Consider the following 25719-nt stretch of genomic DNA (forward strand, 5'->3'; position numbering starts at 1 on the left):
GTCCTGTAACAGGAGGATACCTTTACGATTCAGAACTCTTTACGGACTCTTTATAGGGATGTCAGAGAAGTAAATTGCCGCAATTCCAGTTTCCTCTTCCATACGGTGATAGAAGTCCAGCGATGTTTTCGCCGTGGGGCTTCTGCTTCATGTCTTGTTTATACATTGCTGAGATTTCATGCTGGTACGTTTCAGTCAGGGGTAAGTCTAGTAGTTCGCAGAATTGATTTTGACGTTTCATTCTACCTTTCGGAGACGCAATTTGTCCCTGTAAGAGAAACCAGCCATAATCATGAAAACTTCTGTGAAATTCTCTGCGCACTAGCGGAAGAACGGGCTTGGGCCCTTGGTGTCAACAAGTCTGTATGCAATGGCTCGTGTCATGTGCGCCTTATCAAAGGCAACAACAAACTTCAACCGATCACTCGCGAGATGACATTCGTACAGCCTCCTGCAGTTCCTTTTTCGTTCAGCCAGATGGCATGGTTTCAGGGCGTGTACACTGCTCTTGCGAATGACCATAAGGCGTAAATCCCTGTGAATTGCGAGGTTGATTGTCGCTTGCGATATGAGGCATTTGCTAACCATCGCACGCTATGTAGAGATATTTTCGGAGGTAGCCATACGCCAAACCACATGGGAGATCTTCTTCTCAGGATGCTCGCGATGTGGTGGGTCCAGGACTCTGTCCCGCATATTTTTGTATAATATGATTCACAGTGGCACGACGTACACGAAAATTACACACTTGATACATTTCTAGGATGCACGACACCATGAACTTAGAGTCAAAAGGGGCCACAATAAACATTCTTCCAGAATCTGTCCAGTTTCAGCGCCATCAGGTTACGCTACACCACATTGTTCTACATGTGACTAACGATATACTGTTGTTTGTCTCGTGACAATCTCACGGCGATGGGTTGTGCATGCATGGTATAGTTGCTCAGTGACTTCGGCTCAGTATAAATGAACCGATCTACCAGTATTACTCCTGTGGGTCATTTTGTACTTGATTTGCACCAACACCCGTGTTACAGGGCAGATATCTTGGAAAATGGCTGCAGCCAGGTCAGGAAAAAAATTCTAATGACCTATACTTACTGCCCTGAAAAGGACAAACTAGCATTCGTATGACATTTTTTCAGTTTCAAAGATTTAGCTATTACACTATATTAACTCTAAAGGAAACAAGTGCTTTAAAAACAACTTACGTAATACAAACACCAACTTGACTTAGGTAGTTATTTTGGGCTGAACTGCTACAAATTATGAGAAAACCAACTATGGCTATCCAAAATCGAGTTCTACAGCTCGTCACCTGCAAATCATAAGAAAGATAATAATAACTATTATTACTTCGGTATTTATCCTGGAAGAGAACACGCAGTGGAATATATTGATAAAAATAGCATACAATAGGGTAAAAACAAGTTGTAAATAAAGAACATAATGTTTAAAATAATAAGATGTTAGTAGGAGAAATTTGAGACCATAATACAAGGAAGGGAAAACATAAAATTTGGATGAATGTTGTTTGGGGGTAGTAAATGCTTTAATCATACTTTGTGTACTTTGATAAACGAGGAAGCCTGTGCTAATAATATAGTGAAAAGTTTGTGAGAAATTAATGTAACATTGTTTAAGTATGATCGGTATTTAGTAATTCAGTGATATTCCGAATGAATGTCGTGTTTTGAATTGTGAGATATTGTAGGACACGAAAATCCTGAATTTGAAAAAAGATAGAAGATTGGTCTAAGACATATTCTTAACATTAATACTTACTCTCCCAATTTTGTATTAGGTTTACAAGGGAAGTTCGGCAGAAATCCCGGATTCATTTTATATGATTTAGTTTTCCAAGAGTACGTTCAAACTCGACTTTAATCTCTCTGTTGAATCCGGATATTGTAGAAATGTCTCATATCTCGTTTTAATATTAAATTTTCATAGAGTAAAAAACGATAACAGTTTTAAAAAGCAATATTTCTTAATTCAGAGAAAATGTTTTTTGACATACGCTAAGCATTAGTAGTGTCTACAAAGACAAGAGTGAACACGGATAATACTCAGATTTCAGATTTCAGATTTCAAACACAAATTCACCCACGTCTCAAATTTCAAACACTGTTTTAGTATTACACGTTTCAAAGTATAGAACTTCAGATTGATAAAGTAAATGTTCGATGTTTTAGTGTTACATGTTTCAAAGTATAGAACTTCAGATTGATAAAGTGAATGTACGATGTTTTAGTATTACACTATTCAAAGTATAGAACTTCAGATTGATAAAGTGAATGTACGATATTTTAATGATACACGTTTCAAAGTATAGACCCAAGTAACATTTTCGTTGTCAAACGGTGTGCCAACCGTTGTCTGTTTGTAGGCATCGTTGGCAAAGCCACTATCAAAATGCCAACGGCAAATTCGACCATCCATCAACCATCGATTGCAGTACTGCCAAAATCACCGTTGGCCAACCAACTATGGTCGGTTGTCCCAACCATTTGCCAACCCAAAATGTTACTTGACGAACTTCAGATTAATAAAGTGAATGTATGATGTTTTAGTGTTACACGTTTCAAAGTATAGAATTTCAGATTGATAAAGTGAATGCACGAACAGAATTTAGTACATTTACCAACCTCTAAAGATACGCAAGTCATTACATAATATATTGCAATAATAAATATAGTTTAAATGTTGTTTTATCATACACTTTATGGATTTCTTATGACGCGAAAGGATTCTGACAACTTCTAAATGAAATTAGAACAAAAATTAGAGCAGACATTTCATACATAATTTTACGAATCAATCCGAGAAATAAAAGCACTTCGAGAATCGAAATGAGATGAGAAATCCTTATTCCTTGTCTTGTCTTGTCTCGTGGCCAACACTACTGAGCATAACAAGAGTAGCTCGTACGAGTAATCTCTGATTCGAACCTCGGTCACGCGATTGTTTATTTTAGAACGTGGCCTTTGTAGGCTTTCTTGGGTTTCTCCCGTTTTCTTCCACATTCTCATTTCGTTAATTATATCATAGTCATTAACCTTGATTATAATCATCCATTTCCTTTTTTTTATACTCCCGGGTGGCGCACGAGAAACCAGCCCGCCACAAACAGGCAGACTGCGCATTCCATTACCTAGATATTGCCTATTGTCGCGACAACTTTTTTTTCTTTTTTCTTTTTTCTTTTTTTTCTTTTTTTGTTTTTTAATCGTCGAGTGTTGCGACAACGTTTGTGTAGTGTGTTCTGTATTGTCAGTTTTCAGTAAGAAAGTCGTGAAGACTTTGTTAAGACTAGGGTTACCATATTACCCGATTTTCAGGTCCTATATTCGTCCCTCGCTTAATCATCTCTTAATCACAAAAAAACACCCGCTTTTCTGGATTGGAGAAAAATCTAAGACGACTTTGTTGATTAACGGCTACATCTCCGTGTCAATCTCAATCTCGATTGAGTTAAATCTAGACTCGCGCTCAGGTCCAGGCTGTGAGTTATGTGTTCATCGAATCTTTAAATTACGGTATCCTTAGCATTTTGTTTAGATTAGACTAGCATATATTACCTGCTTCGCTGGGTTGAAATAAATAATCTAAATGCACACTGATATTGCTCATTTCGGATTATTTTAATGTATGTCGTACCTCCTCATCCTCCAAGTGTCAGGGCTGAAAATGGACTTAAACAGCATGAGAAGTGTCACTGTTCATTTCCGCGACCGCAAGAACTATAGATTCAACAGTAGTATATGTCATTTTTGACCATATATATATATATATATATATATATATATATATATATATATATATATATATATATATATATATATATCCCCCACCCCATGTTTCGGGCCATGGCATCGGAAGTGTCACCGTTCATCTCAGCGATCTCAAAAAATGTGGATTCAGCACTAATATCGGTAATTTTCGATGATTTTTATATATCTCTTCCTCCCCCTCCCCCAAGTTGTGGGTTTTGAATTTGGATTTAAACGGGATGGAAAGTAACACTGTTCATCTAAGGGATCCGGAAAACTATAAATTCGACACTAATAGTGGCCATTTACGATCACACACACACACACACACACACACACACACACACACATATATATATATATATATATATATATATATATATATATATATATATATATATATATATATATATATATATATATATTCTTCCCCTCCCCTAAGTTTCGGGTATGATTTTAGATTTAAACCGGATCGGAAATGTCACTGTTCATCTGAATGATCCCGAAAACTATGGATTAGACACTAATATTGGTAATTTTCAATCATTATTATATATAGCTCCCCCTCCCTCTTCTCCTTGCTGAGACACACGGCATCAGAATTGTCACTGTCAATCTCAGCTACTCCTAAAACTATGGATTCGACATTAATATTAGTCATTTTCGATCATTTTAAAATGTTTATCCCCCTCCCCTACGTTGAAACCTCCCCTCCCCAACTATCAGGGATGAACTTGGAATGACGTCAGATCCTGAATCACCTGTCCTAAAAGCCCCCTGGCAGGAAATTAAATGTTTGTTTTCGGTCTATGCTTAGAGACCATTCCCAAACGTTCAATGGAGCTTTCCACCCTTAAATCTTCGCCATTGCCGAAAAAAAAAAAAAAGAATACGTGTCGATGATTTTTCGATGTTCTACAAGTGTGCAAAGTTTATTCAAGCCGGTGAGTGACACTTCCGGTTTTTTTGGACGAAACGACACGGCACAGTCGACGCCTCCAGCGGCAGCAATAATGCTCAGTGCTATATAGAGTCATTACAAAGACTAATAGGTTTCACTATTATAATAGATATTATCTATCTTCTAATATAAATAAAATAAAGAGTTTGTGTGTTTGTCTGTCTGTCTGTGTGCGGCGTGGAGACCAGACGAGTGGACCGAAAGTTACCAAAATTTGGTGACGGATACCTTGGTCCAGGCCCCAGACCAGAGCAAAGCTTTTTTAAAAAAAAATCCAACTAGTGGGTTCTCAGGGGGACGTTTACCGAAACATGTAAAAAATAGTAGAAAATGACCTATTTTAGTGTCGAATTCATAGTTTTCGCGGTCGCTTAGATCAATGGTGAAACTCCGATCGTTCCAAATTCACCCTATTCGGCTGCGGGCCGGGGGTCACCGGGGGATATACCAAGACATATAAAAGTAATCCCAAATGACCGATATTAGTGTCAAATCCATAGTTTTCGCGGTCGCTGAGATCAATGTGACACTTCCATTAGCGATGACTGGTAAATTCAGCTACCATTGTATGCAGGCCGGGGGTCAGCGGGGGTAGATACCGAGACATGTAAAAAAATAGCCCAAAATGACCGATATTAGTGTTAAATCCATAGTTTTCGCGGTCGCTGAAATGGTGATACTTCCACAGGTGTGGACTTCCAAATACAGCCCCCATGCGAAGACTGGGTATATTCAGCTAGTTTATAATAAAAAATATGAAACAAATATGTCGCGATGTCCTTGAACTTTCAGCAAAGTGTGCCGTTAGTCCAAAAGATTGGGAACCGCTACACAAGCTTATTACAAACCAGAAATTATAAGGCGGTCGCTGGCAAAAGGATGTTATAAAATGGGGGTCGTGATAGGAGTTAGGTTGAGAACCACTGGGTTAGAATATATCCCCTGTAGTCTGGAAGTCTCTCGTAGTTTTACAATTAAAAAAAAAAACAAAAAAAAAACTTCAAGTTATTTAGTTAAAACAAATTATTAAAATACCTATGTTTGTTATCTGTAGAGAGCGACGATGGCTCTCTACAAGAGGAGTTTAAATTTGTGGTCAAAACGTATGCTGTACAATTCTAGTTACATCAGAATCATAAGAATTAAAGCAACGCTTCTACTAACTAAATATCCTTGAAGAGCAAACAGATACGCGTCACTTACTTAGCTGATTAGTTGCAGTCAATTTTCCTCTCGCAAATTTGAATTGCAAAACAGATTGGAAAACATTAGATGCATCTGTAATATTGAGGTTTCCATCAAGGAAACATCCCTGAGACATTGAGATTTCAAAGGAAAAATTCAAGGAAGTGCAAGTGTTGTTTGTAAGAGCAAATTTTTTCTGAAGAAACTCAGTTCACAACAATTTCAAACATTTTCTCACATGTATAAAGCACGTCGCTAAAATATATAGGGTGTTGTTATAATTATACTAGAAACGGTTGAATTACCTTAATTATTAGACAGAAAAGTGATTAAATTGTCGTAAGTGAACAATATTAGGATTATGCTTTAGCATAGATACACATTTATCTGGCACTTGCCCGTGCAATTAATAGTCGGACGGGTGCTCTGTTGGATTACGTGTTGTTTGCCACGACTCGATTTTTGTGTTGTTTGCCACGGTATTGTTCTCTCTGATTTATCTTATATCATAATCATGAAGATTTATAGAAAATCGACTCATAAATTGAGGGTTACCAGATGACTATATTATAACAATCGGGTCTATTGTATTTATAAACTGAATAGATACATGTAATACAAACGGTCCAAAACACGGTTACTGTTTCTATTCCGTAACCATAGTTACGGAATAGAAACTATTCATTAGTCATTTCTCTGCAAAAGGTATTTTAGGAATGTTTTAGTTTATTCTCAACATTTAAATTATATCTGAATGTTCCATTTCGTATCCTGTGGTTGTCCGTTAGCTATTTTAGTGAATTTAGCCTATGTTTTTGCTTGTTTGACATTAGACAGGACTCGATCGCTTATTAATTTATGTTTTAATGAGTTTGTGTAGGATAATTCTAGCTCAATGGTAGAGCGTTTACCTCTGGTGCGATGGGATGGCCCCCCGTAGCGTAGGCGCTAACACTCTCGCCTTTGGTGCGAGTGATCCCGGGTTGGATTCCCGGTGGGGACACTCGGTCGAAAAAGTGTAGAACGCCTTTTCAGCCCAACCACCCTCAATGAGTGTTTTCCTCATTCACACCAGGCAAATGCTGGGGTAGTACCTAACTTAGATCCCAGACTGCTTCCTTCCTTCCCCAATCCTTCCTTCATTCCGGATTGTGTGATCGCTGAGGGACGTCGTGTCTCAAAACGTGAAGGGCTAAATTGCCTTAGATATGCCGAAAGCCCAGAAATCTAAATTCTAAATCCTAAAATCTGGTGCGCTGGGGCCCTGGTTGGATCCCAGCTCACTACAAGTGGACTTCATGATGGACAAACCCCGTGTGCGTGGGTTTCCTCAGAATTCTTCCTTTTCCCCCACTTTATTCATTCCACCATTGCATTCTTTTCTCATCATCACCGTCTCCTTTAGCCTATCCGACATAACTGTGAGACGTAAAACTGAAAGAATGCAATGGTGTAATGATAAAAACGCAAAGCCCACTTCGTGCGAGCTGCAATCTAATCGGAGACCTCAAGCAGCAGGTGGGGTGCTGACTGCCACGGGTGCTGACTGCCACAGCCAATTATTGGTGCTGACTGCCACGACTTGTTCTGATTACCGATAACAAGGTGCTGACTGCCACGACGGCGTGCTGACTGCCACGATCCTGAGAGAAAGTTGCTAGACGTAACGTTACCGGACGCCAAGAAGCATGAAAGAAACGCGATGAATTTTAACACCACATTTAATCCATACGTTCAGGCGGCTCCGATAGGAACCTTGTCAGTTGCTTTCTTCAGTACGCACGTCGTCCAGGAGACTTGTTCAATACTACGTCGTGAAGTAAAAAAGAAAATAAAAATAATTACAAAAATGCCTCTAATATATACTGGCTTATACTGATATATACTGACTTATACTGATATATAAAAATCATTACAAAAATGCCTCTAATATATACTGGCTTATACTGATATATAAAAATCATTACAAAAATGACTCTAATATACACTGACGACTACTCTAATTTATGTATGTAGCCCAAACTCCTAAGACATTTTCGCAAGTTACCATGGATTTGCAAATCTTGTAGAATTACTTGGTCCCTGTCGTCAACTTTTGTGTAGGCTAGCTTCCTCTTCTTGGCTGGAACTTGTAATTTAACTTTGTTGTAAGTAAAATAATTTGATTTTGCATCTTCCTTTAGGGTCTTGAGCAGTGTGAAAACATGTGGGGAGTTCTTGGAAATTGCATTGTTTAGCCGATGGTACCATCCTTCCACACCATTGTTCGTGCGGTGCCTCTGGCCGCTGCAGTTCAAACTCTTGACAGGAATGGTAGGGTTTTCTAGCCATTGTTGCGTGAAGTAATCATTGAAGGCTTCAACTTTTTCTCCACGTGGGCACTGCTCCATGATAAGCAACCAACTATCATCAACAAATTCAATAGGTATAAGTGCCAGTGATGCACACATACGGATGTGGAGACGCACTTCTTCATTGTGCAGGTAGTCGCTCACCAAACCTATATCCTGCACTTTCCGTCAAATGCTTTGGTTAAAGTGAAAGTTGCAGCCAGATACCTGTGAATTTGGAAATACAGAATTTAATGCATTGATAGCTGCACTTTCGAAGTCCACTTTCAACACACTAGGATCGTGTTGTTCAGACCAACTTCTAACAAAGGAAAACAGGTCTCTGTATGTATTTTCTGTTTTGTCAGGGAGCAGTGCGTACAAAACTGGTACGATTGATGTATTATAATTTGAACTCCCTATGTCAGCATGAACTGTGTACAGCTGCGCAAATTATTTCGAGCAGCTCTTGAAAGTTCCATCCAAAAAACACTGCTGGCTGCCCCTCAGCGCTGGCCTCAGACCATCATATCCAAAACATAAAATCCTTTTATCCTGTTGCAATTTATCATACTGCAGAAAGGAAGTTCCATCTTCGAAGCGAAGAAGATCCTCCGGAAAATCTAGCTCTTTAGATGTGGAATTGTTTTGCTTTATACCCAGCATCGTCCTCCTAGCATTGTTTAAATAACCCTTCCTTTGACTATACAATGGAATTGTAGTAACAAGATCCAGTCCCTGGTTTATAGGGACAGACATCTCTTCTCTAAAAATTTCACACACAGGTGTTAGAACATCCTCTCGGGCCCTTTTCTTACAGTTTGCAAGTCGTATTCTTACTTCGCAAGCTGCGAGATCTGGCGTGCAAGTGTGATTACTCAGCAGACTTGGTGCAATGTCGTTTTCAGTTTTAACTTTACCTGGACATCCCATCTTCTTTCTTTTCACACACAGCTGAAAAGAACCAAAATACTAAAATGTCGAAAACATGTTTAAAACAAGTTTTAAAAAATATTCAAAATACACTCTATCCACAATACCATTGGACTGTTACCCTCTTCCAGGACAAGTCATTGGTCAATTCCAATGGTCTGTTAGGTTTTTCAAGAGTTTTTTTTTCTTAATACTTGGAATGGAAATTATCTTAAACTGTTCTAAAAGTTATGAAACAAGTTCAAAAGATATTGAAAACACACTCTATCCACAATACCATTGGATTGTTATCCTCTTCCAGGACAAGTCCTTGGTCAATTCCAATGGTCTGTTAGGCTTTTCAAGAGTGTTTTTGTTCTAAATATTCTCAAACATGTTTGAAACAAATTAGAAAAAATAAATATTGAGAATAAAAACGAAAATAAAAAGTCAAATCATTTGCCTTACCCATACACTACCGTCTTCAATCTCTCTTTGGAAATGATACTGGAAGCCATGGTGCATTAAAACGGGTTTTCCTCTCTGTGACGTTGTAAACTCCATTTTAAACTCAAATGATATAACACAATTCTCGAGTTTTGGTTTCTCTTAATACAAAAATTATTAAAAGATTTGCAAGAGTTTAAAAAACATTATTAGAGTGAATATAAACATATCATTTTTTTTCTTTACAGTACTCGATCCATTAAATAATACAATGAAACAATTAATATAAACAACGAAATATTCAAATTACACGTATAACGGAAAAAAATAATCCCTTTATAAACATCAAAGCTTATGTCGTTCCACCTAGTGACTTGTAACTTTGTAACTTAAAGCGGGGGGGGGGGAGCTACTGCCCACTTTTCTCCAGGCTCGTGGCAGTCAGCACGCCGTCGTGGCAGTCAGCACCTTGTTATCGGTAATCAGAATAAGTCGTGGCAGTCAGCACCAATAATTGGCTGTGGCAGTCAGCACCCGTGGCAGTCAGCACCTATCCAAGCAGCAGAGGTGAATGCTTTACCACTAAGCCACGTTACAAAATGTCAACTGTAACACGTTTTTTTTTTTTTTAACCTCAACTATAGGTTGGTGGTCAACATAGAAATTTTAAAACTTTTCTCTCCCTTGGAGGTGCTGTTTTATATTTTGATAGGGTCTATTCTTGTAAATGTTAATTTACGATGCTCGGAGTTGATGTCATATAGCCCTTCTGCTATTTCTAACCCATTTCTAATATCCCGCAGCAGGCTTTCTATAGATTTAATATACTACAGAATTTATGCACCCAGAAGCATGAAATAAAGTGATAATTACAACTTCACATCATATTTGGTTCTTAGTCCTAGGCCGCTCCTATAAGAATGCAGAATGCTTTGTAATGGACAAACACCGTATACGTGAGTTTTCTCGGGATTCTTCTGTTTCCTCACACTTTCTTCAATACACAATTTTTCATTCATTCTCATCATCATCATATCCTTTACCTTACACGACATAAATGTGGGACATGAAACTGAAATATTTCATTTATTTTTCTTAAATATATCAAGTCCAGTTCTTTAGTCGCGTAGCATAACACAAAACAGAACATTATGTAACAGGCGGTGATATAAAGGACTCCAATTTATTAATCATATATTATATATCAATTATATCAATGAGAAAATGCAATTACATCAATTTACTAAGCTATTGTCATATTAATGATGATTTGTGTTCATATGTTTGGAGCTTAATATTCTCTTTGAAAAGCGAACAGCGCCGTAAGTTAGATTTTTTCTGGGGACGGGGAAGTATTAATATTTGGGCCCCCTAGAAAAAGTTGATTTGGGAACTCCCGCAAAATTCGAAAATAGGCCCCTTCTTTCTATCTTTGTCTTACTCTATGTGGACTCCCCGCAGCGCTTGGACTTTCCCGCACGCCCCTAGGCCTGTTCCAAATATGACAAATTAATTACGGGGACCAGTGGCGGCGATTGGACGTCAAAAGTTGGGGGCAAGACATGATCTGAATATTTGTATTTCAATCTTAATTTCTCTGGTTGTTTCTAACGCTTTGTTTGACGAAAGGTTGTATAACTAATAGGATAGTATATTTTTCGGTTAAAATACCGTATATCGTATTTTATATTCTACTAACAAGAGCAACGTAAGTGAGTATTAGCCCTTTGTACTCTTAAACAACGAAGTGTAAGAAGAAATTTGATTCCTTGTTCATGGACATCTTAAAATTCTGTCTGGAAAATTGTGTGATCAGATTATTAAATAACAAATTTGCAAAACAAATAAATAGAAAGGATAATATTAATCAGTAATGAATAATAAGGCTTGTTTTGCAAAAGTTATATTAAACTGGGGATTAATGTACAACTTACATTTTTAATTTCACACAAATGCTATTAAATGTATGTTATTACTCTTAGAAAATGAAAGATAGTAAATACTACTGTACAAGTATATGCTACGACGTTTAAAGGGATTTTGCTTTTGCAGCTTCCCGAAACATGTTCCTTCCCATTAAGTGCAGTTTTCACTTTTTTGGAACACCAAAACACAACAATACTTTGAATCATTCTACACTCCAGTTATACAAAATAATCCCAAAACCTAGAGTTATGTTGAGTTCACTAAGTTTAATTGTATATACACTTGCACACCTCTAAACACACACTTCAACGTATATTACACTGCAAAACAATGAAAAAGATAGAAGTTGTTTCTTATTACTCTTTTTAATCAATATTCTTTATTACTAAGTAGATAGAAGAAAATATATTTTAGGAAATGTCCATTTTTGTGCAATTAAAGAATAACTTGTAAGATCTTTTTTTCTTTGCGAAATGTGCTCTCAATTAGTTTCAAAACGGCTGAGTAACATACCGAGCCCTTGCAAGTAGAAGTGAAAGTATGCTGGAATTGTTGTGCTCCAATAGGTTAATTTTTGGGTTATTTTCCGCCGCAATTCAAACGCAATTCCTGTAGTTTTCTTAACTCCACGGGAAGACAACCAATACGTACTCACGCAACGGCAAATATTATATGGTACCATTTTTTTCTATGAAACAGTAATACATAAAAAAAACTTCACATTTCCAAATGAAACTATATACATTAACGGGTTACTTCAAAAAATGGGGGACAACTGCCCCCTTTTCCCCCATGAAGGGGACAATATGACAAAACTCAAAGCAATACGAGTAAATATTATTTCTAGGGTCACTAATAGACATTTTTACTGAAATGGGCCCACGACTCATTTTCGTTTTATATACCTTTTGTGTGCTGTTTTGTTTATGTAATGTAGTGAACCTGTTTGATGCTTCACTTATAATTTAATGTTCGTATCGTATATGGAGTAGGAAAATTTTGTCTTAAAGTGGGCCTCCTCAAACGGCGGGGTGTTTCTCTGAGGGCAATTGCCCCCTGTCCCACACAAGTTACGGCCCTAGCAGTGAATCTAATGAGATCTCTCTCGTCCCTAAGGAGAGACCACTTAAAAATTTGATCCAGGGGATCACAAACAGAGGTGCCTGGCAAACCTTCCTTTTTATCCATGTGTTTGTGAATCTTCAGGATAATGAGATCTGATAAGATCGGAATGCAAATACTGTGGCAAAATCGTGGCAAACAACATCAAAATCGAGTCATGGCAAACAACATGCCACCCTCTGTTGACACTTATTCGGGAGTTGCGGGGTGTGGAAAATGTTTTCGAACGGTACTGCTACTTCTAGCAAACCTTTTTATTTATATAATTACTGCCTAACTAGCTGAACCTGCGCTCTCTACACAGCGCATCATTCACATATGAGCATGAATCTCTTTGTCATTCCTCACAACATCTGTACATGTCCCTTTACAGACACAAGTGAAAGACGTCTAGATAAAACTTGTTAAGGGGTACCATAAAGGGGAGATTTTTTTCAATATCTCCACCGTTTACAAGATTTGAGTTTACTTCCGGTTGCAGTTTCTAATTTGTGCATGACCAGTGTTTTTTTTCTTCTTGTATGCAGTATATAATAAGCAAATACATTATATACACAATTAATTATAATGTCAGTGATATATGGTGTTAATTGGGCAAAACACTCAAAACAATAAAGATTCATCTTAGACTGGAGAAATAGTTATCCTTCATTTTTCATTATCGTTTGGCCATGACACAAAAGTCTGAGAGATATACAATCCCTAGGTACAACTATGTCGTGTTGGAATATATAACTCGTAGGATATTATATTTACTACTAAAAAAATCAACAGTTCTAGTTTACACGTAAAAAATGTAATGAAGAAATAACCATCATGTATTTTAAATATTCAATTTTAACTGATCAATCTACCCAAAATTTGGAATTGACCAGTGAAAACGGCACTTTTCTTGCACTTGCGGTTTTCGAGATCTTATTGTCGAAAGGATTGGAGAAAATCATATGACCCTAGTATTTTAATACAGAGTTATTATAAATGATGGACCCATTTTCAAAAATTCGTACTAATTAAAGCACAAATCCAAAATGAACAATCTTTATGCCAATGGAAAGAGGAAGGTTGAAAGTTTTGGTGGGCAATGATGGTTCCCGAAGCGAACGGCAGAGTTCGCGCAGCAATAGGCCGTCATTCCTTTCCCCTCTCAGTTGTGAGTGAGATGGCTACCGTGGAGCACAAGGTTTTCTGCCACCGAGATCTCCTGATCTCAACCCCATATGACTACTTCTTATGGGGTTATGTTAAGGAAGCTGTTTACGTCCCACCTCTACCAATAACTCTGGACGATCTGTGGAGCCTTATCACAGATGCCGTGCACTCAGTAACAGTAGATACACTTACTCGTGTGAGGGACGAGTCCAGCTAACACATAGATGTTTGCCGTGCAACAGACGGTGGACACATTGAACATTTATAATGTATTGCGCAAAAAAAAAAAAAAAACTTCCACTTTCCATTGGTATAAAGGTTGTTCATTTTGGATTTGTACTTTAATAAAGACACATCTTTAAAAATGGGTCCATCATTTATAATAACCCTGTACATACTGTAGATACTACGACCGTCTTCTTAATGAGAAAAAGGAAGGATATTTTTTAAAAAATGAAATGAAATCTTTAAGTTTTACGTCTCACGGATATGCCGGTTAGGCTAAAGGAGACGGTGATGATGAGAGATGAGTGAAATGGTGGAATGAAGAAAATGGGAGGAAACGGAGAAGCCCGAAAAAACCCACGAGCACGGTGTTTGTCCACCACAAAGTCCACACAGCGCGAGCTGGGATCAAACCAGGGACCCCAAGCACCGGAGGTAACGCTCTACCACTGAGCCACCGCGTCCCTGAAGGAAATTCAAGTTGAGTATTGTTGATAGACATCAATTTTCTCAACGTGGTCACAATGGACAAATAAAATAAATCTATATTATAAAAGAGAACGTACAAAACCTTTGTTCCCTCATCACGCTAATACGACTGAACCAATTTCTTTTATTTTTGGGGGGTTATTAGGATTTGGACCCTAGATGGTTTTTATCATATCACTTTAATTTTTAATTACCAGTGTCTTGAGATAATTGACCATTCAAGTGTCCATACGTACAAATCCTTTGTTATTAGTTCATCATAGGTAAAAATAAACGTATTTATATGCAACCCGCATGACCGTGTCACTCGGCGGGTTAACATAAATGACAGGCGCTATAATGTTAACATTTACTGCAATTTGAAAGCGAAAAAGTAAAAATTATCTAAGTAACAAAGTTTATTGCGTTCCGGGGTGACCGCAGCGAAGCGGGTCACTCGGCGGGTTAACATAAATGACAGAAGTAACAACGTTTACTGCGTTCCGGGGTGACCGCAGCGAAGCGGGGTGAACGCTGCTAGTCTTTAATAGACAAAAAGCTCTTCGCATAATTAATTTCCATGTTGTCAGAATATGTTACAGAGCAATAACTGTCTTTTTTTATATTTATTTATAAAGTTACATTTGGTTTTGTGTTTTACTCAATGCATAGCCTTTACTTCATGAAGATCCTTCAACATATACCGGTAATATATGGAAAAATCAAACATTCAGGTGATATTCCAGTTGCTAAAAAGAAAATCGCCCTGCAAACATGATCCATTTTTATCACAAAGTAACTCGAAACCTCTGTTAAACGCGCTACAAAATTTCTTAAGATGGCATCCCTGCTCTTAATATTCTGTTGAACAAAGTGAAGGAAAAGATTGACAGGGGACACGCAACACGCACTGATGATTACGCCTGAGCAGTTGAAGGTAGTTTACTAACTTGTTTAAAGATTTTTTCGGTTACAACAGAGACATATTCACATAAAGCTTTGATAAATTATCATAACGATATATTGATGATAAAGTACAAATCTTACATATACAAAATGAACAACAGGACAATTCAAGTATTTAGTAATCCTTATTAATACTTGTGTATTAAATAACGAGTATGTGTATGTCTGTTATCAAATATTTATATAAGAGTAACCTGCGGGAGCAAATTTTGTGCATAGTTAGATTTTCACTAGATCTAATCGTGTACGAAGCCCTTTTCATTCCCGACTTGAGGAAAGCTCACAAGTTCTGGGGGTTTAAATTTCATAAAATCTCAGAAGTAATCAAGTTAGGCAACTCAAACTACTGTACTGTATTTCAGGTTGCATATTGTTCGGGTTGTGCTAAGAACGGGTATTTCTGCTAGGAACTAATATGCACTTCAGGAAGCGGGTGTAACGCTCCATCATCCAAGGCCTCCGATGCGTTGCATCATCGATTTTTATGGCTCTGCCTACACAAGCATGTTTTCAAAAATGAAATTTCATAAATTGGTTTCTTTCTCTTTCTCTAGTCCGCCTTTGGCGTAGGAGACCCGGATTCGATTCCTGGTGGGAGCTCATGTGGTTCTGATTCCACGTTAATCAGTAGGTCCCGTCTCATATGGCCTCCCTGCTGAAAGGGACGTTAAACTCAAAATTAATTCAACTCAACTCTCTAGTCCTGAACTAAGTCAAGATGACTTTACCGAGCAATCGTTAAATGCACTGGGGTTTATATTACAGCTAACTTAAAGTATTTGTTTTATTAATTAGTTATTTTGTAAATTAAAAAAAACATGATTTTCTTCTTCTTCAAATGGCTAGCTCCCTTGTGAGAGTTTTGTCTCTAACAGAAGAGCATTCAATAAATATACTTAGTGAATTTGATGGGCTAAGATGAAGTAAACTTATTTTATTTTATTTTATTTTATTTTATTTATTTATTTATTTGTTGCCAGCGGAGGTTAGCAATCCGCTTGAGGGTTACACCGACAATTTTAGGACAGGATTGAGAGATGATCTAAGGGATGTTTCAAAATGTTATATTTGAAATGTATTCTCATAAACTCAAGGGTAAAAATGGATCTGAAAAGGTAGGGGGACGGTAGGTAGCGCCATTACGTCACGCCGTCCCCCTGCCTATCTTTCTCCGTTGTAATATTTTTGGAACTGGAGAGACATCATACATAGGTTTTGGAGGTGGGGGACGACGTTCTCCCGCGCTTTTACCCCTGCATAAACTGAATTATTGGTCATTACGATGTTTGGACAGCAATCATAATAACAGAGTAAGGTATTGTACCGAGAATTACAGTTTGGTGGCCTGATGGAGGAGACATGTGGAGCGGGGACTTCGGAATGATTTACCCAGGAGCTGTAAACGGTACAGCAGGAGTCGGTTTTGTCTTGAATAAGAAGATAGGACAGAAAGTTATAGGCAGCTGGAGATACAATGAAAGGATAGTAATGTTGAAGATACCAACCGAACTGAGGAATATGACTATAATCCAAGTATATATGCCTACATCAAGCTACATAGATGAGAAAGTAGAAGAAATCTATGAGCAAATAAAAGAAGTATTGATGAAAGTTGAAGACCAGGGCAATTTAATCATCATGGGTGACTGGAACGCAGTAGTCAGCGAAGGCAAAGAAGATAATGTAACTGGGAATTTCGGCTTAGGAGAAAGGAATGCGAGAGATGCACGATTAGTTGAGTCCTGCAAAAGCCATAATCTGACGGTAACGAACACTCTCTTCGAGCAACCACTAAGAAGAAGGTACACATGGACAAGACCAGTAGACAAAGAAAGATATCAAATAGACTATATACTAGTCTGACAAGCATTTAGCAATCAAGTGAAGAAGAGCAAGAGTTACCCAGGAGCAGACGTTGACTCAGACCATAATTTAGTTTTGATGAAGAGCGAACTCCGACTAAAGAAGAAACGAGTAGTAGTACCAAACAAAAGATGGAACAAAATCAAGCTAAGAAGAGATGAAAACATGAAAAGGGAATTTGCAAATGCGACAGACAAAGAGACGTCTACGGTAGCTTTAGCAGGTGATGACATCGACTCGAAATGGGAAACCATGAAAGCAGAGATTACAAAAGCTGCCGACGAGCGCATAGGAAGAGAAACGAGAACCCAATATAAACCCTGGATAACAGCCGAAATATTGGAAATGATAGAGCAAAGAAGACAGTTCAAGATAAGAAACAAAGAAAAGGAATACAGAAGGTGCAGAAATCACATCAACAGAGAAGTAAAGAAGGCCAGTGAAAACTGGATAAACAATTTATGCAAAGAAATTGAGGAAAATATAGTCAAAGGCAATACAGAAACGGCATATAGAAAGGTTAGAAAACAGTTCGGTGAGAAAAAGAAACGCACAGACATTATCATAGACAAGGATGGAACAACGCTAATATAAGAGGAGCAGATAACAAGAAGATGGAAGGAATACGTTGTAGAACTCTACAAAGTAGATAAACTGAACGAAGAAGAGATAGAGAAAGAAGAAGACGTTGATGAAAATGAATTAGGACCATCAATTTTACAGTGTGAATTTGACAATGATTTGAGAAAATGCAACATGGTAAAGCCCTAGGAATAGATCAATACCAACGGAAGTGATTAAGAATCTCGGAATAGCAATAAAGAAGAAACTATTTAATCTTATTAATGAAATGTACATCTCGGGAAAAACACCAAGAGACTTTGAGAAAAGCATATTGGTACCTATCCCGAAGAGGAAAGGCGCACGGAAATGCGAAGAACACAGAACGTTAAGTTTGCTTTCCCATGCATCAAAAATACTTGTGCAAAATTATCGCACAGTGAATAGAAGAGAAAATCGAAGAATGGCTATCGTAGGACCAGTTTGGATTCAGGAGGAAAAGGGGAAAAAGGGAAGCAATACTGAGTCTATGGTTGATGGAACAGTACATCAGAATAAACAAACTAATTGTGATAGCATTTGTAGACAGGGGCGGATCCATGGGGGGCGATCGGGGCGATCGCCCCCCAGAAGAGGAAACTTTCTTATTGTATATATATATAAATAGAACCCATCCAAAAGTTTGGAGCCCTTAAAAATAGCAGTATGACAACTCACCGCCCCCCCCAGAAGTCGGTTCTGGATCCGCCCCTGTTTGTAGATATAGAGGAAGCTTTTGACAACGTAGATTGGAATATCACGTTCAGAGCGTTGAAGAATCTGAAAGTGGATTACAGAGACAGAAGAATAATATACCAACTTTATAGGAACCAGACAGCTGTTATAGAAAGAGATCAGAAGAAAGCAATAATAAGTAAAGGAGTGAGGCAAGGATGTGGACTTTCACCTCTCCTGTTGAACGTCTATATGGAAGAGGCTATGAAAGAATTCTTGGATAAAAACGAGAAAGACGTAAAAGTAAATGGTCGGGTTTTCAGGACAATAAGGTTTGCTGATGACATAGCATTGATATCAGAGAACGATGAGGACTTGCAGGAAGCACTTTCAAACTTGAACGACCAACTGGAGAAAACATGCAAAATGAAGATAAATAAGAAGAAAACGAAAGTGATAAAATGCACAAGAGCAGGACAGGAAGAGGCAAACGTATGGCAAGATGGAGAGAAAATTTAGGAAGTGTAACATCCTCGGACGTAAGAAGTGAAAAAGACGTAAGTTCCAGAATAGCGCAGGCTAAACAAGCATTCAATAGGAAAAGAGAACTACTAACACCACGAAATGTGTCGCTGGACGTTCGTAAACGGTTTATTAAGACACTGGTATGGAGCGTGGCGCTTTATGGATCAGAGACATAGACATTGAGAAAAGCTCATATATCCAAGCTGGAAGCATTTGAAATGTGGTGTTGGTGCCACGGTTGTGAAAAACCCATTTTTTAAAAACTCAACCCAGTGAGTTTTATTGGGTAAAATTGGGTTTTATTGGGCAAATTTGGTTTGGACAAATTTTATTGGGTTTTATTAAATTTTGTACGTATATTTAAAGCCATATTCCTATTTAATATACCATCTAAGCATATTTGTTCTACTGTACACACGAAACTATGGAATTCCTATGTAAGAATGCGGAAGTTCACGTCTGGCGCGGGTTCCTAGTTCGATCCCAGCTTCCACCAAGTTCGTTTTGTCGTGGAAAAACATCGTGTGCATGGGTTTCTCGGGCTGGTTTCTCCATGCCACCATTATTTTCCATATCATCACAGTCTTCCTTATCGGTGTTCATAATCATGAGACATTGAACTAAACTTAGAAATAAATAAATAAATAAATGAATAAATAAATAAATAAATAAATAAATAAATAAATAAATAAATAAATAAATAAATAAATAAATAAATAATAACTTTATTTTAAATGCTATGAACAGCTCATAAGAAAAAATACAGCACTATGTTAAAATCAGTATATAATCATTTTAAACAGACCAGAAATTATATAATATAAAATGACTATTAGAGCAGGTGAGGGCCTTTGTCAGAAGATTAATATATTAAAATTATAAGGTTCAAACTGATATATAAAACAAAAAAATAAAAGAAAACAGTTAATTTCATAATATATGATTAAAAGAACTATGCAAATTAAAGTCTCATTTAACTACCATTTAAAATAATGAAACAACCTTACTTAAAATTTGACCTTCACATGAAAAAATCTGTTTCAATTATTCTCATATTTTAACGTAAAAGACTGGTTCTTTGAGTAAAAGATTATAACGTAAAAATACACTGAAAATACACAATAACAATAAAATAAAGATAAGCAGCTAGAACCCTTGTCATAAAGTTAAAACAGTTTAATTTTTGTAAGAAATGCTCTGATATTTATCCTAACATATGTTCATTTTAAATTGTAAGACATTGTCATCCTTCTCAGTATTTCACGTTTTAAGTTTAATGCAACCAATGTCGATCGATTCCTAACACTATAAGTCGGCACTCTTATTCCTACATTTTCTAAGTAATATTCGCTACTATATTTATTATCCAACACCATTTGAATAAATAATTTATCAGTAACTTTCCTCCCCCTCCTCCTCCTCCTCCTCCTCCTAATAATAATAATAATAATAATAATAATAATAATAATAATAATAATAATAATAATAATAATAATAATAATAACGTACAAGGAATCCGTGGAGTCCCTTGCGCATTTCTTGGGACACACTTTGCACCATTGACACTCGCTTATATTTCGATTTCTAGAAAGAGGGAAGTACACAATTTTCTAGAGTAACAAAGAGGTCGATAGTTTTACGTAGTACAGAATAGGAATAAAATCCGCTTGTTTGTACGGGGAGAATTAGATTCAAGGATAATGTATGAGCCTCGTCTCCCCCTTAGGATACGCATATCAATGAAAGTGTAGTAAGATATTCTATTGCTGGCATGAATTTTTAAACCCTTTTTTCCTTAGAAAAGTTACCTTCCCCTTCCCTTGCGCCCTATAAGGAAAGTTCTTAACAATATCCCCAGTTTGAAGTAGGTACTAAATATCTTCTAAAACTCATTTCAAACTGTTCAAGCACATTTCACGTGACGCGATCGCAAACAACAGACATTGTCGATTTAAATGTGAAGAAAGAAATTACAGAAAACACCCTCTTTCTTCCCTTAAAATTGAAATTTTCAAAAACAGTCAAAGTAAAACATTAAATAAATAATAATAATGAACTATGTACCAAATTCATTTCAAACTGTTCAACCATTCCCCGTGATGCGATCTCAAACAACAGACAACATTGCTTTCAGTGTGAACAAAGGAATTATGGAAAATCACCCCCTCCCCTTTAAAACGAAAATTTTCAGAAATTACAACACATTCCAGGTTATTTTTAATGAAAAGTTTATATACCGTATTTCTAACTTGGCGAGCTCCTGACATATCATACTGTATTATTATTATTATTATTATTATTATTATTATTATTATTATTATTATTATTATTATTATTATTAGTAGTAGTAGTAGTAGTAGTAGTAGTAGTAGTAGTAGTAGTAGTAGTAGTACTACTACTACTACTACTACTACTAGTAGTAGTAGTATTTTACATAAATTTTGAACTTCTTCTACTCCTCCTCCTAGGATGCACCCTTGAATCAAAGTAATATAAAAATCCCAGCTCAGGTAGGTACTAACTACTGTATATTCAAAAATTCATTTCAAATTGCTTAACCGTCTCCCCGTGTGATGCGATCAGAAACAACAGGCAAAATCACTTTCAAATCATAGAAAATGCTTCCCTTTCCGACTTAAAATGGAAACTCTCAAAAATACTGGGACACGGGTCCACTTACTTTTAGTGGGAATTTTACATAAAAAATGTCATCTTCCTAACTTAACAGAATCGTGAGATAGTAAGATTTTCGAAAATATTTTGACCATCCGCTCCCCCCATAGAACACACATTTTAGTGAAAGTAACTTGATTAAACACCTAGTTCGAAGTACGTGATAGCTGCATCCAAAAATTCATTCCAAATGGTTTAACTGTTTTCCTGTGTTGGGCTCACAAACAAAATTCTTTTCATTTTCATATAACAGATTACAGTTGAACAGTGTTACAGCGAATTTGATCTCGCGCAAATAATTTTTAATTATGAATGATTTCCAAACCTTTTTTGTTTTCAATGGTGTTCTGATCTGTTCTGGTTGTAAATACATACTTTAAACCAATTTAAAATCTAGGCATACACTATGAAGTACGATTAAAAGAAAGTAATTATAATCATATGATTATCATTTCAATCCAAGTTTTGAAGTGTATTTTTTGAGGTGGGCTCCTTGGGTTTTATTATGTTTTTATTTGGGTTTTACCCAATAAAGCCCACTGGGGAATTTGGGCTGGGGAAAATTCCAACAACCTTGGTTGGTGCAGAATGGTGCGCATACGAGGGTCACTACGAAAGTTTTGAGATGTGAAGTAACTTACATACTTAAAATCAATTTAACACTTACATTTTCTCAAAGTATTGACCATTACACTATACACACTTTTGCATCCTCGAAAACCACTTTTGGAAGCAGTGTTGCCAGTCTTTTTCTTCAAGTGTTGGAAGTTCATTCTCGTAAGCCACTACAGCTTCTTCAGGGCTGCAAAATCTCTTCCCACGCATGCGATCTTCGATCATGGGGAACAGAAAAAATCACACGGGGCCAGGTCAGGGCTATACGGCGGATGAGTCATAAGTTTGACCTCCGTAGATTCTAAAAACCGAATTGTGATGTTGGCCGTGTGTGCGGACGCATTGTCATGATGAAGCAGGATCCCACACAATCCAGTTCTTGGACGCCGTTCCCGAAGCTTCTGGAACACTTTTGTTAGGCAAACAGTGGTGTACCACTGAGCAGTAACAGTCCTTTGTTCTTCAAGTGGAGCAGTTGCAACATGGCCAGATTTTTAGAAGAAAGTTGCGATCATCTTCTTCCTCACACTTCGCGGTCGCTTCACTTTCGTGGGTGGATTTTCATCTGGAAAGATCCAAACTGTAGACTGGCGTTTATTTTTAGGGTCAAATTGATAGATCCAAGTCTCGTCACCAATAACAATGTCAGAGACGCGTCGAGAATTGTCTCCATCATATCTCGCAAGCATTTCTTCACACCATTCCACACGCTTGCGCTTCTGCTGTTCAGTCAAAGTGTGAGGCACCCAACGAGATGAAACCTTCCTGAGCCGAAGATGATCATGAAGAATTTTTGTTACTGCTGGCGATCCAATGTTCACCGTAGATTCAATGTCTTTGAAAGTTGTTCGAGGATTTTCTCAAATCATTTTTTCCACAGCGGCAATGTTTTCATCTGACACAGCTGTTGCCGGACGTCCAGCTCTCTCTTCATCTTTAAGCGATGTCCGTCCTCTTCTGAATTCGCCAAACCACCGAAAAATTGTAACACGGGAAGGAGCAAGGTCCCCAAATGCCCCCTGCAAACGGTCAAGGCTTTGTGTCTCATTCAAACCACTTTTGAAATCGTAAAGGATCATTGCCCGAAAATGATCCATTCTATCCAGATCCTTTCGAGCTCCATTCTAGACAGCCGAATACTGCTCGCATCAACAAACAAGTGAAGGCGATACGGCCACGCCCATAAGCGAGACGAGTTGAAAATTGCTTCGCTTCTTCGCTCTGGATATCACTACCGAACGCAATTGTTGGAATTCAAATACTGTGTCACAACAATGCGTATCTCAAAACTTTCGTAGTGATCCTCGTATCATGGACCGAAAGGAAAAGGAATGAAGACGTACTAAAGAAAGCTAATGAAGGACGACATATCATGAAGATAATAGGAAAAAGAAGAAACAGCATGCTTGGCCTTCTTATTTGGTACTCCGATTGGATCATCGTGCTGATAGAGGGAAACGCAAAAGGAAAACCAGGAAGAGGAAGACCAAGGATAGAATATCTAGATGCAGTTACAAAGAAGAAACCTTTCAAAGTATAAAACAGCTCTCCCAAGCGAGAGAAAAGTTTTAAAATTTCCATGTTACCCATCAACGTATGATTGAGGTGAACAGGAAGAAGAGATATGTCAATATGATGCAGGTGGCATGTGTGTGGGAGATGAATGAGATGGGATTCACTGGATAAGCCAACACATAGGATATTGTTAAATAAACTAAGACAGATTAATAATAGACTCACTTGTGTACTTCTCCAAACACTGATGGTAGACAGTGAGAGGCCCATCAAATGAATTACTGTAGCAGTAAAATAAATCCCAAATGTATGAGAACACTTACGAAGTAAATAATTCAGCGTGCCAGATATCAGGTGAAATTTAATTAACTAACATGATAAGATACTAAACTTACAAAATATATCGCATTTTTGTTCACTATTAAAATGACTATATTTTCTCTCTGAAACAAACTAGTCAACTTGTTACAATGTTAAGTATTATAGTAGTTTGACACGATACGTGAATGTAATTATGAAGGTCATTTCCTAACTAAATAGTTATTGCCATCTTGTGACGAAAGTAGGCGGCAGTAAGTACCAAGACAGGAAATCTCTTTAGCAGAACTTAGAATTATAGTCTATACCGTAGAATTGAAGTTAAATCGGCAAATAGGCAAGAATATATATGGAAAATTCCATCCAAATTGTTTTTGGAGTAAAGGTTTTCTTTTTTTATTTCTTTTCAGATTATTTTTCCTTTTCATAGTTTTATTTTTTTTGACTAGAATAACCTCAGGCAATTCTTTTTCTACTTCTTCTGGAGGCAGTCTGCAATCAACTCAAGATTGCAAGGTCATGGTAAAATAATTGATGCTTGTCATTTTTTTCTTTTTTTTTTTTTGCGTTGGTATCATCACTTGCATCTATACAATACGTAGAATGATATTAATTTTTATTTTTATTTGTAATTTTTTTAAACAATATATAATCACTAAATTATTCGCGTGTGATGACAAGGTGCAACAAGTTTATTACAAGCTTGAACATCTATCAACTGTCAACTCCACTTTATACAAGTGAAATTTTAATCTAATAAACAATTTTGGCCAAACAAATTGAATGTTGTGATTAGCATAATTCTGAAAACTAAAAAATGACAAAAAAATATCTATATGTTGCGTCTATGTAAGAATTTCTGATTATGATTTTTTTTTTAACCGGAATATATTTCTTAGAAAATTATTATTTTTTTTTATATATATATAGATTGGCAAGGTCATGTTCCTGGAAATGACTCTTTGCCATTTAACAAATTCTTAACAACATTTCTGACAGAGGAAGTTGGTTCTGTTGCGTCATTTATAAGTTTATATTGAAACTTGATGGCAACTTAGAAATATTTTATGGAAATGATTAAAGGAAAAAGTGAGTGACCAATGGCATGAGGAAGAATGATAGAACAAGGTCAGTTTTGTTCATAGCGATGCAATATTCTTTCTCTGTTTTGACTGCTTATTCGTTACATTTCTTCCTCTATATCATCAGGAGAATTCTGAGACGGTACTCCAAATCAGGGTTGATTTGAGAAGATTTCTCTCGGGAGGGATCTTCAATATACAAGGGGTGAAAGTAGTACTACGAAAATATTGGTAGGCCATTTTGAACACAAATATATGTCCTAGAGAAAATTTCGTAGCTCTGGATTGAATTTTCAACCCCAAAGACCAACCCCCTGAACTTATCGCTGCTCCAAATACGTAAACTAAGATGGCTTTCATTGATAATATTTATTTTTAAGTTAAAT

General features: G+C 37.0%; 1 protein-coding gene across 1 annotated transcript in view; it reads right to left on the reverse strand.

Moving 5' to 3' along the window:
- Positions 1–25719, reverse strand: part of LOC145683532 (eclosion hormone-like) — a 100296-nt gene that overhangs the window by 45107 nt on the left and 29470 nt on the right. The window contains exon 2 of the mRNA XM_081754877.1: positions 1215–1321. Coding sequence (XP_081611003.1) covers positions 1215–1321 — 107 coding nt within the window. The remainder of the gene's footprint in view (positions 1–1214; positions 1322–25719) is intronic.

The sequence above is a fragment of the Thermobia domestica genome, chromosome 4 (genome assembly GCF_964235325.1).
Source record: "Thermobia domestica chromosome 4, izTheDome1.hap1.1, whole genome shotgun sequence".
Taxonomy (NCBI): Eukaryota; Metazoa; Arthropoda; class Insecta; order Zygentoma; family Lepismatidae; genus Thermobia; species Thermobia domestica.